Source organism: Lygodium microphyllum, chromosome 12 (genome assembly GCF_053477565.2).
Source record: "Lygodium microphyllum isolate KBCC chromosome 12, Lygodium_microphyllum_v1.1.10, whole genome shotgun sequence".
NCBI classification, from domain to species: Eukaryota; Viridiplantae; Streptophyta; class Polypodiopsida; order Schizaeales; family Lygodiaceae; genus Lygodium; species Lygodium microphyllum.
In genome coordinates, this window is record NC_141146.1 from 144,619,670 (window position 1) to 144,633,546 (window position 13,877).

Genomic DNA, 13,877 nt, shown 5'->3' on the forward strand with positions numbered 1-13,877 from the left:
ATAGTAAATATTTGGGTACTCAAAAGACAGTAAGGTACTTACATTGTAGGATGAGTCTTTACTTTTGGTTGATGATTGCATGCACGATTTTTGATATCATTAATTGCTTGTATTGTTTAATTGGAAGAAATTTCAAAAATGGAAAAATAAGCTCCTTTTTTTTTTCCCGCATGAATGGCTTTTACAACCAAAAGGGGTACAAGTCCCAAGACCAATGATCAATCTTAGAGTTTTTCTCTTTTAATAACTCATTTTTTCATTTGTGGTCATTTTTTCTAGTATCTTCACTATTTTTAGCCACCATACTCCAAGAACATCAACAATTGTCTCACCTCCAAGGTTTTCGAGTGGAGATATGAAAATATTGAAACTCTACTAGAGATTGTATAGACGAAATATTTTTAAATTTTATTATGGATTCTCAAGGAAGATTTACAAATCATTGCAAGTGAGTTGCTTGGCATTGGTTATCCAAATTTGTTATTTCTTTGACCAAATGCAAAAGTAAATGGACTTTATCTAAACAAATGCAATATGTAATATGTTTGATCAAATGGAAAGTAAATGGAATTTGTCTAATGGTATCTCATTTAGATTTGTGCTCCTTTGCGATTTCATTTTAGAATTTTTGATTTTCTAAAATTTGGATACCTCATCTCATGAAACACGATTTCAATGTACATGTTCTAGAGGGTCTTGCACAATTTTCATGTTTCATAAGACATGATACAAAAAATCTCATTATGTCTTTTTTTTCAAAGAAAAATGCTCTCTTTGAAAGGTTGGAGCAAGATTTTGTTGAGGAGACAAGTGATGATAGGCTGTTTGATTTTCTGTACAAAATAGGAAACTCTTCAAGATTCAACTCCATTAGGGCTATACTTAATGCTCCTTTTAGTTTGAAAGAGCTCATGGATGATCTTGTTGAGAAGCTTAAGGTCCACATGAAGTATTATTTTGGCCTTGTAGATACTCTTACAATTGATGGTTATGTGTATTATAGTGGTATAATTGAAGCAACCAATGCTCTTAAGACAACTTTTATTACTATAGTGGAACCTTAATATTAAGGAGTTTAAAAAGCATCATGTGAATTATCCTCATCACAAGGATCAATAAAAATCTCTCTTGATTGACAAGGATATATGATTTCTTGTTTTCCTTTAATATATGGAGGATCCTTCTTCCTATATAGTGCAAGAGAAAAAGGGAAAAGATGTGACATGTATAGATAAACAAGTTGAAGAGAGGGTAGAGATATTAGAGGAGGAAATTGAGAACCAATTGATACAAGATCTTGATCTAGCTATGTTCAAGAGTTGGAACATCACAAAAGTGGAGAAAAAGGAGATAGACTTAAATGTAGAGATTGAAGAAGACCCTCTTCTTTGTGTGCCAACATTCCCAAGTTACCTAATTAACAAGACAAGATTTGTTTTGCTAAATGATATTTAACATTTTTTCAATATTAAGGAAGATTATTGCTTGGCTATCCTTGCAAGGTGGGACTAAAATGACAAGGACTTTATTAGTTTATGAAAACTGTACTCACTTGCAACTCTTGATGTAGAGGGGAAAATTTTTCAAGATAGCTTCATAGCTTTGGATTCATGTGTTGATTAAATTATGTACCAATGAAAGAAGAGATTGCTCATTGATGAAGAGTTCTCATAAGTTCAAAAAATGCTAGGTATTGAAGATATGGGGTATGAAGACAAGCTAAAGCTTGCTTTAGAGGAGAAGCCCAAGAATTCAATACATCTTTATGATGAGAGTTTGATTGAAGAAATGAAAAGCGCAAGGCTTGCAAGATATTTTAAAGATTTTTATTTACAAAAATGTTAATATTTTATTAAGCCTAATGGATAAGTGACTCTAATTTTTTCACTAAACAAAGGAAAATTCTTAGCTTGGTATACTGATTGACATTGAAGAGCCAAACAACTTTCTTAGAAAAGTTAAGGGCTCTAGGCCACTAAAGCTTAGTAAAAGCCACAGCCTTGGCCAATACATTGGAAGCTTAAATAATTAGACTATTGCAATTTGTCAAGCTGTCCAAGTTTACCAATAATGGCCTTAAATGCTCCTACTCTTTTATATTGGGAGATGCAAAAGATTTGAAGCTCCTTCAAGACTATAGAAAACATGGGTTCTTGAAATGTAGAGGCCTTATTGAGAGGCATGAAACCAAAGACTCATTGATAACAAAATTAAACTGAAACACATTAAAGGGTTAAGGGTTCCTTGAAACCCATATTTTGCCCTCTCTTTTCCTAGTTTGTGAGCATTCTACAAATCTTTATTTCACATAAGAGTTTAGATATCTCTCTTTTCTTTTTTAGATAACCATTTGTATAGTTGTTAGCAAATATGATATATTACTTGAAGTAGTTGTATCTCTAAGCTTAAATTTATACCAAATTGATCTACATAATAATTGAAAGACCTCCACCAAGCTATTTGCTTTGACTCTTTCATTTCCATGTCTCATGTATTTGAAGTATTTTATTCTTGCTTAATAATGTGACTTCTCCATGCCTCAAGCTGACTAGATAGATAGACTTTAACATTACTTAATGAAATATGGGGCATGCTTGTATAACATATGCTACACATTAAATGACAAAGAAAGTTAGTTAAAAATCTTATTTTTATTAGATAATAGAGACATAAAAATGTAAGCATTTGATCATATAGTGAGTAAAGTATTAATTACCCTAATCTTCTATCATTGTCTTTTTGAAAAGGTTCAATTATTCTTTAAAGTCTTTGAGATTACAATCTTTTCATTCAAATTCGCCACAATAAAAAACACTTTATCTAGTGTTTTTAAAACTTTGGCATTTCTATTTTAGGTATAACCATTATTAGCATGATTCTTAACTACATTATGCATGGATTTCCATTAACTTTATTTAATAGTTGATCCATCATTTCTAGAGTTTATCTTGCTAAATTTTCTATGAAAGCCTAAGAGCCTTTTAGCCTTTACCCTACCAATAGATGGTTGTTTGGAAGCACAATTTCCATCCTTGGACTTTGGAGGATGACAACATTATCTCCATCCAAATCAATTGAAAATAAAACTTCATTGATCTTGGCTATAATATCCTTTCTAACTAACAAGAGCTTCAACTTCCAAGCAAACCATATGTAAAAATAAACAAGCTTTTGATTATTCCTCAAAGTGTATGAAGTGTATAGGTGTGACCATTCACTAAAGGAATATTTAAAATTGGCTTGAAGTATGGACATGTGACATGCATAGAGGGAGTGCTATTTCAATTGCTTGAATTTAACTTTACTGGCTAGAGACATACAACATAAGCAAGGATATCTAGAGTTGGCACTCTTTGATATATTATATATGCATTTGAGTATCTTCAAATCCTTAGGTATATACCATTCCACCTTGTAGTTTCCAAATCCCTTGGCCAATAGCTATTATCCATCTTGTTGGCTCTTAATCACATTAGGTATCAACGGAATGAATAAAAATACTATATTCATAAAGATAATGGAGACCATTTGTAATTTGATACACTTGAGACTCTTGCTTTTATTGAGCTTAATCACAAAGTTGGTTGCTCATTGTGTCTCTTTTAGAGACGAATCATAGAATCTAATAATCATACATTACAAGATAGACAAGTTAAGAAAAATGTTGTTAAATTCATTGAAACATCTCTCACTTATATTTGGTTGAATAGACAAACAAGATCAATATTATGAATCAAATAAAATTTAAGTCATTCAACATTTCTCAAATAGAAAAAAATATCCAAATCGCTTTGATTCTTTTAGTGCATCCATCTTTTCTTTTGAGATTCTTTATGTTATTTAGAGATCTTTGTCGATTTCAAATGCCTAAAATAGTTTGTTTTCACTAGCATACTTTGATACATTTTTTCAATGAATGGATCTTTTGTTGATAACCTTGCAATTTCTACGATGATTCATCTCTTTGGTGTTTTAGTAAGTGATTCTCCAATCTAATAATATCCTTCTTTGCAATAAGATCAAATGTATAACCTAAATATCCATCATAACGCTAAATCCTAAACCTCATTAACGAGAAGCTATCGTAGAAAGGTGTGGTAATTTTAAAGGAATCTTTGAGATATAATCTTTCATCCAATCAAATATTAAGATTGTTTCTTTCTTTAAAGTTGAGCACACATTTCATGGGCTTTGAAACATTGTTCAACTTTATCATTTTCCTAATTGAGATCTTTTACTAGCACTACAAATATAATCCAAAGCTAAGAATGTGATTTGAAGATTTGTATGGAAAAAATAGTGAATTCAAAGAAAAAAAAAAAGGAAGAGACTAGCGAGGAAAAGAAAAGAAAAATAATAAAAATAAAGTATGATACTTAAGTCTTTTAAAAAATCAAATGTAATATTCACTCACTTTTATGAAACAAAAAAGTTGAATCTTTGTTGGGATAATCATTATCACCTTTATAAACTTCTAGATTTCTAAGTTGATATAAGCCACAAGAATATGATGATAACAACTTTTTAACACTTTTAGATATGCTTATGCATATTAAAAAAACCATAAAATAATATTTTTCTCAAATATCTTCTCTTTAGTGTCTCTTATAAGAATTTTTAGAGACATCAAAACTTCCCTAACGTTATATGTTAAATAATCATATGTTCCAAAAGTTGATTTTGTCCAACATCATATATATGATAGTAATCTAAATGTCACATAAAAATACATGACATTGTGCTTATATTAACATGAGTATATATGCTCTTAATTATTGGAGTCCACAGCAGGATCAAGTTGAGAGCCATATCTTGCTTAAGAATATTGAAGATATTATATCTAATTCCAAAAAATGCTCAAGGTATATAGAATAAAACCTTTCACAAAGGTACCTTTCAAGGAAAATGCCACATCCTTAATGGTAGGCACTCAAGTTAAAGAGATAATAGCATTCTTGAAAGAATTTCCAGTTATCCAAATATCTAACAAGGTTTTTCAAAGACACTTAGATTGTGAAACAATCAAAAGCAAGAGGGACATGCATCTACAAATTAAAATTGGCTAGTTCCAAATTCATTAGTTTGCAAAATCATAGACAAATTGAGCAACAAGACTATCATAATGACCACTTAATTCTCAAACTATCATACAATGAGACACGGCCTTGATAAACCCTATTGAAGCATATAAGGTCAACATAGACATTCTCAAAACATCTACTTGAGGCCATGGAAACAATTGCCACTCACCATAAACTAAATCCAAGTTAATAGTCAAATCAATCAAGGACTATGTGATTTTTGTAGCAACTACCAATAGATATACAATCTCATTAGTTTGAGTGTCATACATGGTGTAATGGTTGCAAAGTGTAGTCTTGTTATCCTTAAGAATAGTAAATATTGAATGCCTTAGATAGAGGCATTATCTAATGGGACAAATTGATGCTTCTCTTAGATAAAAGAGACAAGTGACCCCACATACACAACCATATACATACATATATAATTGCATGTGTACATACAAAAATTGAGAGACATTCACAATAGAGATTTAGCTATGTCCATGTCAAATAGAATATTACAGTTGTATATACGAACTCAATCTTATCACATATACATACACATGCACATGGGCATACACATTCTCTCACTCTTATAGTTCAAGGATATACAACCAATATTGTAATCTTTCATGGCTACTTAAGACTTATCAAATTTATTAAATTGATGTTAGTCAAGGCATTCAACTACTAAAAGGATACTCCATCCAACCGTTTAGCTAGTTCTCCAAAAAGAGAACAATTGATTACTCGTTATGGGAGACTTAGACTCACTTCGGGACTTGTAAGAAATGGATATGGTTCTCATATAGCAAAAGGCATGGATCCGAGAATTCAAAATACACTCACAAAGAGTGGATTTAAAAATCATAATAGATAAGATAACTTTCAAACTAATGCTTTTAATGAGTGATGTATTGGCGAGCAGAGAGGAGTCCTTATTCTGACATATTCTATTGCAACATAAATCCAATGTAAGTTTTGTGTTTTTCTAAATGTATACAACTTCCAAGTAAGGTATATACAAACTGAATGGCTAGTTGAGGATTCAAATTGCTTATGATGAGATTTCAATATTCAAAGGTAGACACTTCCAAGTTAGGTGTATACAACTAAATTACTAGCTTGCTATAACATGGTAGAAATATTCTTGAGAAGGGCCAATCATTAGGCTCTTAAAACTTTTAGTCACCCCACATTTTAATCACAAGAATCCTCAGCTTGCCATTCTCCTTAAACAAGGAGTGCTTGGAGCATAACTACCCTTGGACAACTAGAGTCCATGCCCCTTTAAAAGTTGAAGAGAACCCCACCCTATGTTGTAGGATCACAAAGGCATAGGTAGCAATCACGATGAAGTCCCCCGTTCCATCACTTTGCATGATTCCATGAATTTTGAGAGGCCAATCTCCCCTAGAATGATTACGGCCTTAACGTGAGTGGAGCTTGCACCCTACATGAAGAGCTATAGCCTATCACAAGAATAATCCCAAGCATCTCATCTCACTAGAAAAGAGCCCCAGCAGGAATCCCATCATAAAAACATGGACCAACAATCCTTGTGGCGCTAGGGCAACAAAGTGTGTCTAGACCTATTATATCCAATGACAAACACAAACAACCTAGCAACTGCCCCATCCAATGTCCCTTCTCATGTCATGAGCCTTTTAGAAGCACATCAACATCAACCCCCTACACAAGACACATTAATTTCCACTTGACGCAGCTCAAGTAGTACCAGCTTTTAATGTTTTGCATTGATTCTTTCAATAATGTGCCTACCGAGGTAGCCATTTTCATTTTCCGTATTTCAACAGATCTTCCACAATCACTGCTTCTCTCTCTCTCTCTCTCTCTCTCTCTCTCTTTCAACCCCCCGCCCCCCGCCCTCGATTGGCGATAACGACTCCAGTTATAGGTTCACCCAGTGCTGCAAACAAATTGCAGACATAGCTGGAGTACCGGTAGCCCCTTACCTGCAAAACTATGATGCAGTTACAATCATACAGGTCTAACAGAAACGAATCAACATCTGGACAGACTCAGCTCTAGTTCTTGCTTTCACAGAAAAGCCAATGCTCGGAATCACACCTAACCGGGCATGAATCTTCGAGATCTTTAAACTGACCGGACAAGTTCGGTTAAGCACCGTTCTGCATGGAACATAAAGCTGCTTTTAGATTCCTGTCCCGCTGCATCTGTTACCGGGACGCACTACTTGCACTGGAATGTACAAATATGGCTGCCAAACTCTGATATGATGTCTACAAGACCACCATATCCACCCACCATTCTAACCTGCACATGAACATATAATGTCAGGAGTATGGAATATCAACAAATAAACATGCACCTGAAAAGGAAAGTCTAACAGAAGGATTTGTCCTTCCATGACATTATTTTAAATGTCCAAAACCCATGTTTATTTACCAGAAATTGAGATTTGAAGCACTCTTTGAACTTGCAACTCCTCAACAGAAGTGCTGCTTGAGTCATGCCTTCTAAAAGATTACAGACACTGGTAAACGTGGCTTGCAAAGTAAGTCAGTTCATTTAAGGATGGAGGGTAACCGCCTTGACACTTAGAAATGGTGGCCTGACATACTCCTACACTCCACATCTCCCTGTTTGCGAGGATACTACTTCAAGACTCATGTAGACCTGGTGAAGACACCAATCTAGATCCCCTTTGGAGGACCATGAACTGCTGAAAGCTAATAAAACGTAGCGTTCCTGCTCCAGGGGTCCTATGAGCCTTGTAAACTCTGTAAATGAAGTGTCATGAGGTGTGTACCCATTCCCTGGAGAGTAACCCAAAAGGACAAATGATCCAATCTAATGATTGAGTTCAGCAACCTCTACAAACAGAGTCCATAGAAAGGAGATTGGAAGAAGCTTCAAGTCTTGTGCAAAGAGTAAAACTAGTCTCATAAGAATGTTGTCAATGACACCTGTACATTCTAAGTCTGCTAAAAGCAGCACACTTCAGAGCCGAAATTACCAAAGCCTCAAGATGTGGAAGTGAGACAGCTAGAAGGACTAAGATTCACCCCACTATGTGAAAGGCAAGAATGTTTACATGAGAAGCGGAAGTGGCTGGCACTGTCTCTCCTCAGGCAAGGAACTTACTATCTAGGAAAGACCAGCTTGAAAACAGCTCACTGCAAAGGGGATGACAAGTTTAAATACAAACATCTAACAGCTGGTTTCTCAGTGTGACCACCTAGAAAGGGCACATTTCCAAATCCATATTAGCAAGATGGCTTTCCAGATTAATCTCTAAGTGTAAGCCTTTGCAAAATCTGGTTGATTGCACCTATGTGGCCTCAAAGTCAAGAAGCTACTTTAAAAAGAAGGCAGTGTCTAGCTGATAGAAACCTACTATCCAAATAATCAAAAGCATAAGCTATAATATTGTAAATTTTCCAATCAATTCGACCAAATCCTGCCATTTTACCAGCACGTACTTGAATTGAGAAAAACAGGTTGTTACATTACCCCACTAGGATGAGCGCACACAGAAAATGCAGATAACGGTGCGATTCCAACTTGTGAGATCATGTCTCCACCATAGCTAAAACAAGACAAGTGAGGTTGAGCTCCAACTGTAATTATCTGTATAAAGTAAAAAGACAGATTGCATTACAACATTGAACAGCTTCAACAATATGTGCACATAACAAATTATATCCTAAGCATGATCAGGCAATGCATGTCACTTCACATGTAGTTTGGTCATTACATGAAAAAAGTGGGAGTAGGTGGGCAGATTCAGAGTGTGTCTGTGTGCTCACTCATTGTGTATGTTGGTTTTGGAGGAGAGCTGTTGAGCTAGTCAGCTCTTTGTATGTGCATGTGTGTGTGTGTGTGTTTTTACCTATGCATGCTTATTGCAGATCCTTTTTTTTCATGGAATTTGTTGAAATGGTCTAAAGCAGAGGTCTTACACCAGTATGGACCAAATTGCAATGCTAGTGACTTTCCAGGTTCTTGAAAACTAGTATAAGGCTTGAAAGGGACATTCAATGGACAGAAACTCGTTTGACTGAGAAACTCAGATGCCAAGAATTACGTACATTTCTTAGAGGCCCCACATCCATGCATACCTCATCACCAATCCACCCTTACAGTAGGATCAATAGACAAACAAAAGAAAAACATAGCATTTTTTATTTAAAATCTGCAAAGAGTAACCATAGTTTATGATCTTTTTAGGTTTCTGGAAGATTCACTAGCATCTCTCCTCCTCATATGCTCTTAAATATCATGATAAAATTGTAAAGAATGGTCCAAATGATCTCCATAGTAGTTCCCTGCATTATTCTCACGGAATGTGATATCTCTTCACATGGAGAGACCACATGGCAGAAAGTGTGAATGTTATGTCCTTGGACATCAGGATGAGTGCTAGTAGCATTGGTCTCAGTGGTCATGAAGTGACTTAATGCGAATGCATTGAGGGCAGTTCGGGTTTAGGGCAGCTGAGTCCTATTTATAGAACTCAAGGCCCTATTGTGCACATTCATTGAATGATCACCACTATTGGACTCTTGGCATGTTGGCCGATACATCCGTATACCCAAATGGTGTGGTTTGGTGCTATAGAATCCCAACCCTTGGGATGTGGTCATGACCCAAAGTGCTACTAGCTCGCAAGCTTGGGCGTGAGCCCATTTGGCTCTACGGTTGGGAGGTGAGTTTGATGTCGAATCCTTTTTATGGTGAGTTTGGTTTGCATCATGTCTCATGTATAGGTTGGATCCTAGGGGACGTTATATTGGTATCAGAGCATCAACTTGCAATCGGACGCTAGATTCGATGACGTGCACAAAACTACTTTTGCTCACGGTGCGTCTAGCGTCATGGGCATGTTATGAGTCACTACACTCGGATCTATCCCCTTAAGCTCTTCTAAGGACCAAGTGAACACGTCCATATACTCTCGCAAGAGAGTAACAAGACTCGTCTCCTCTTCCTCAGTCAAGTCATCGGCAATTAAGACCGGTCAGGGTGTCTCCCCCTCCTATGCTAGGTTCACCTCCCTGACCTTGGCTAGTCTCTCGATGGGTTCACTTGTTTACCCTTGGCATTTGGCACCCGACAGGATTCCGTGAGGGTTCACCCTTGAAAAGTACACCTATCTCATTAAGGGTGGTTCCTCCTTCTCATCCCTATTGTATTCGACTATGCTTTGCAAAGCCTTGCAGGCTAGTTTCCTCTCTTCTTCTAGGTATGCGATGATGGCGTCTGCCATCCTGCCGCGGTACTCATACCGGGCGAGTGCATCGTAGCCGCTGACCAGTTATTGAATAGCCTCTGGGAAGACATTTAAGTCAAGTTCCTCATTAGACCTATGGTCTCTACTTACGCTGTACGGGCCTTTCCACTGCTGAGCTCAAGGAGCTAGGTTTTGAGGAGCATGAACAGCCAGTCGACAAGCATAAGGTCACTCGTAGCAAGGATCGCTTGAAGGACTTTTGTTTTACTTGCTATCAAACGGATCATTTTCGTAGTGATCATGAGTGCCCCCCGAATAAAAAGAGGAAGTCTACTTTCAAGACTTCAATAAACTCTCTTGAAGCTCTAGGTAATTCTTTAAAAATTTTATTCGAAGAATGTTTTTTTAATGCTAGTAATCCTATTACTAAAACTATTTCATTAATGCTAGTAGAAATAGTAGTTCCACCAATAAAATTGTATTTGATCCACATGATCTTCTAAAGGTCGCTCGGCATATAAATGACCAAGAGGTTACAATTTTATTTGATAATAGTTCTATTCGTAATTTTATTTCTTCATGCTTGATACAAAGACTTCAACTCTACACGATGCCTGTTAATTGAGTTTATAATGTTTAATATGTGGAGGGCCCTACAGTGGATCAATGGGATCAAGTAATATCGGACTAGGATCTTTCGATCCAACAATACCATGAGATCATGGATTTCTGACTTATGAACCTTAAGCACGTTGATGCCATTCTTGGCATGCCATGGTTCTTTGAAAACTACTCTTTGTATATTGATTATAAAAATAATGTATAGTACTTGATCACTGCCCTGTCAAAGTACGAGATGGTATGCATTGCTACCACATCCAGAGACAATAGGGTTTGCAGTGAGAAACACAAAGTATACAGCAAACACTCATAAAACAAAACTCAAAAACTCAAAAGAAGAAGATGAATGAAGAATGATGAACACTAAATCATGTTGTTATAATGAAGCAAAGCTCTAACATGACTTCATTGTCCTAACTAATCAAGCACTATGAAGGGAGCAAAATGTAGTATTCCAAGCAGCAAGATATCAAAGCAGATGCAATAGTAGGAAGAAGAAGATGAATGAATAATGATGAACACTAAATCATGCTGCTATAATGAAGCAAAGCTCTAACATGACTTCATTGTCCTAACTGATTAAGCACTGTGAAGGGAGCAAAATGTAGTATTCCAAGCAGCAAGATATCAAAGCAGATGCTGTAGTAGGAAGGACAGCTGTAGAGGGAGAAAAACACAATCCTCAGGGGCTGTTGGAGTGGATGAAGATGATAATCAGCAACCTGAATCAGGTCCGAATAAGGGATGAGTAGATAAAGGTGACTTGTTGGTAGCCAAAGCATACATGATGCTGATGAAAACAATAGCTCCAAGAAGAGGGTGGCTTGTCTAGACAGAAAATACAAATGAAGAGTACATTCTAAGCATTCGCGTACTATCTTCTTATCTGACTCTGAGGATCCTTGTAACCCTTGATTGGATTGACGTGCCTCCAAAACAGATGTGGTGCCATGATAAGGTGATGCGAAATAGGAATTTGTAAAGTTAAGGAGTAAAAGAAGTTTAAAGAAAAAGGAGGAGGAGGAGGAGAGCGGAAAAAAATAGAGGAGGATGGAAGAACAAAAAAACCTTAGAAAAAAAGAAGGGAGGAGGAGGAGGAGGAGAGAGTTGTAGGAGGTAACGTGCTTCAGTAAGAGTAGGACACAGTTGCACAAAAGATCGGAGCGAAGCTGAAAATAGATTTGCCCATTCACCGCAGGGTGCAGAAACGGTGTTTCGTCGTTCCTATTTCAGTCTGAAACGGCCTTTCCGTTTCGGAGCCCCCAAAACGTCGTTTTAGGGAACTATGGCCCTTAAGCTGCCCCCCAACTCACCCAAAAAAAACCTCTCCTATTATTAATATCATGTCTTCTCACGTAGTATCTCTCTTTAATGTGCCCATTTCCACTGAACCTCAACACATGGAGGATGCCCATCCGGCTTCTCCCAAACCCAAACACACGCATAGATAGTATCCCAAAGCCTCTTGACAAGGACAAGATAGCTAGGCAACTTCAAGACTATTTAGCTAAGGGTTTTATTGAACCAAGTAAATTCACCTAGGGCGTGCCTATCCTTCTTGCAAAAAAAAAGGATAGCACAATGCCCTTCTATCTAAGGACAAAACACCATCAAATACATATAGCTTCAAAGGACATCCTAAAGACTCTATTTCAAATACAAAATGGATGTTATCAATTTTTGGTCTTGTCTTTCGGATTCACCAATACTTCCGCAACTTTCCAACAAACAATGAATAATCTATTTTGTTCGTACCTTGGAAATTGGATAGTTGTTTTCCTTGGTGATATTTTTCTTTATGAGATGTCGTTAGAGGAGCATACCAACACTTGCATATTGTCTTATGTCTCTTAGGGCGAGAGCAATTGTTGGCCAAACTATCCAAATGCAAATTCTATGGCACGGAGTTGTTATACCTTGGTCATTTCATCTTGATTGATGGTGTCCATATTGATCCCGAAAAGGTATGCGTTATTGGGTGTTTTTGGAAATTCATAAAGGATTTGCTCATATTGTTGAACCCTTGACACATTTACTTAAGGATATCTAAAGCAAGTAGTACATTAGTCTGTCAGTTTTTTGGACTAGTGAGCTCAATCAATGTTTTTAAACAATGAAATGGCTCGTTATCACTACATCAGAGTTGCAAATAATCGATCTAAATAAACCTTTTGAGATTCGTACGGATACGGACGACTATGCTTTAGGTGTTGTCCTTTATCAGCATGGCCGACCAATCGCATTTGAGAGCCATAAGCTTACAATGCCCAAGTACATTATACCACCCAAGAGAAGGAATTATTAGCGATCATCCATGTGCTTAAAGTATGGCATCATTATTTAGGTAGTCCTTTTTCAAGATGGCCCACCCATTGCATTTGAGAGCCATGAGCTTGCAATGCCCAAATACGTTATACCACCTAAGAGAAGGAAATATTAGCGATCATCCATGTACTTAAAGTATGGCATCATTATTTTTGCTCCTGGTTTATTATTTGGATGAACCACCATTCATTGAAATACCTATATTCTCAGTCTGATCTCCGTGGTGGCCACAAGGAGAGATTGGATAGAGCTTATGCACGAGTTTGACTTCGAAATTCGCTATAGGAAGGGTGCAAACCAATACGGTTGTTGATGCTCTTAGTCGAATTCCTAAATTCAATGCCTTATCATTCTCCTAAGTTTCAGCTTATTTCTATCTCTCTCAAAGGGTGTTGCCAAAACTATCTTCACTTTGGTAAGATCTGGCAACTAGTTCAAGAGGGATCTAGTAGTGCGGAAAGCTTAGTTGGTATGAATGCTTAAAAGCTAGCTACTAATAGAAAGATGTCGGAAATGTGTTCCATTCATAATGGATTACTTTTTAAACAAGGCAAAGTATGTGCACTAGATGATCAAGATATTTGCAAGAATATTTTATACGAGTATCATGATGTGCCGAGCATTGGATACCCTAGCATACACCAAACTTT

At 36.6% G+C, this 13,877-nt stretch overlaps 1 protein-coding gene across 3 annotated transcripts in view; it reads right to left on the bottom strand.

Moving 5' to 3' along the window:
- Positions 1-5,968: 5,968 nt before the first annotated feature.
- DWA1 (DWD (DDB1-binding WD40 protein) hypersensitive to ABA 1) overlaps positions 5,969-13,877 on the bottom strand; it is a 62,834-nt gene continuing 54,925 nt past the window's right edge. The window contains exons 12-14 of one of the 3 annotated variants that reach the window (XR_015692723.1): positions 8,562-8,678; positions 7,192-7,361; positions 5,969-7,039 (exon numbers count right to left, since the gene is read on the bottom strand). Coding sequence is in view for 1 of the 3 variants with exons in the window: in XM_087690213.1 (XP_087546339.1) it covers positions 7,278-7,361; positions 8,562-8,678 (201 nt within the window). In the remaining 2 variants the exon portion in view is untranslated. Of the gene's footprint in view, positions 7,362-8,561; positions 8,679-13,877 lie in introns of all 3 variants that reach the window. The other 2 variants (XR_015692722.1, XM_087690213.1) reach the window with 2 other exon arrangements.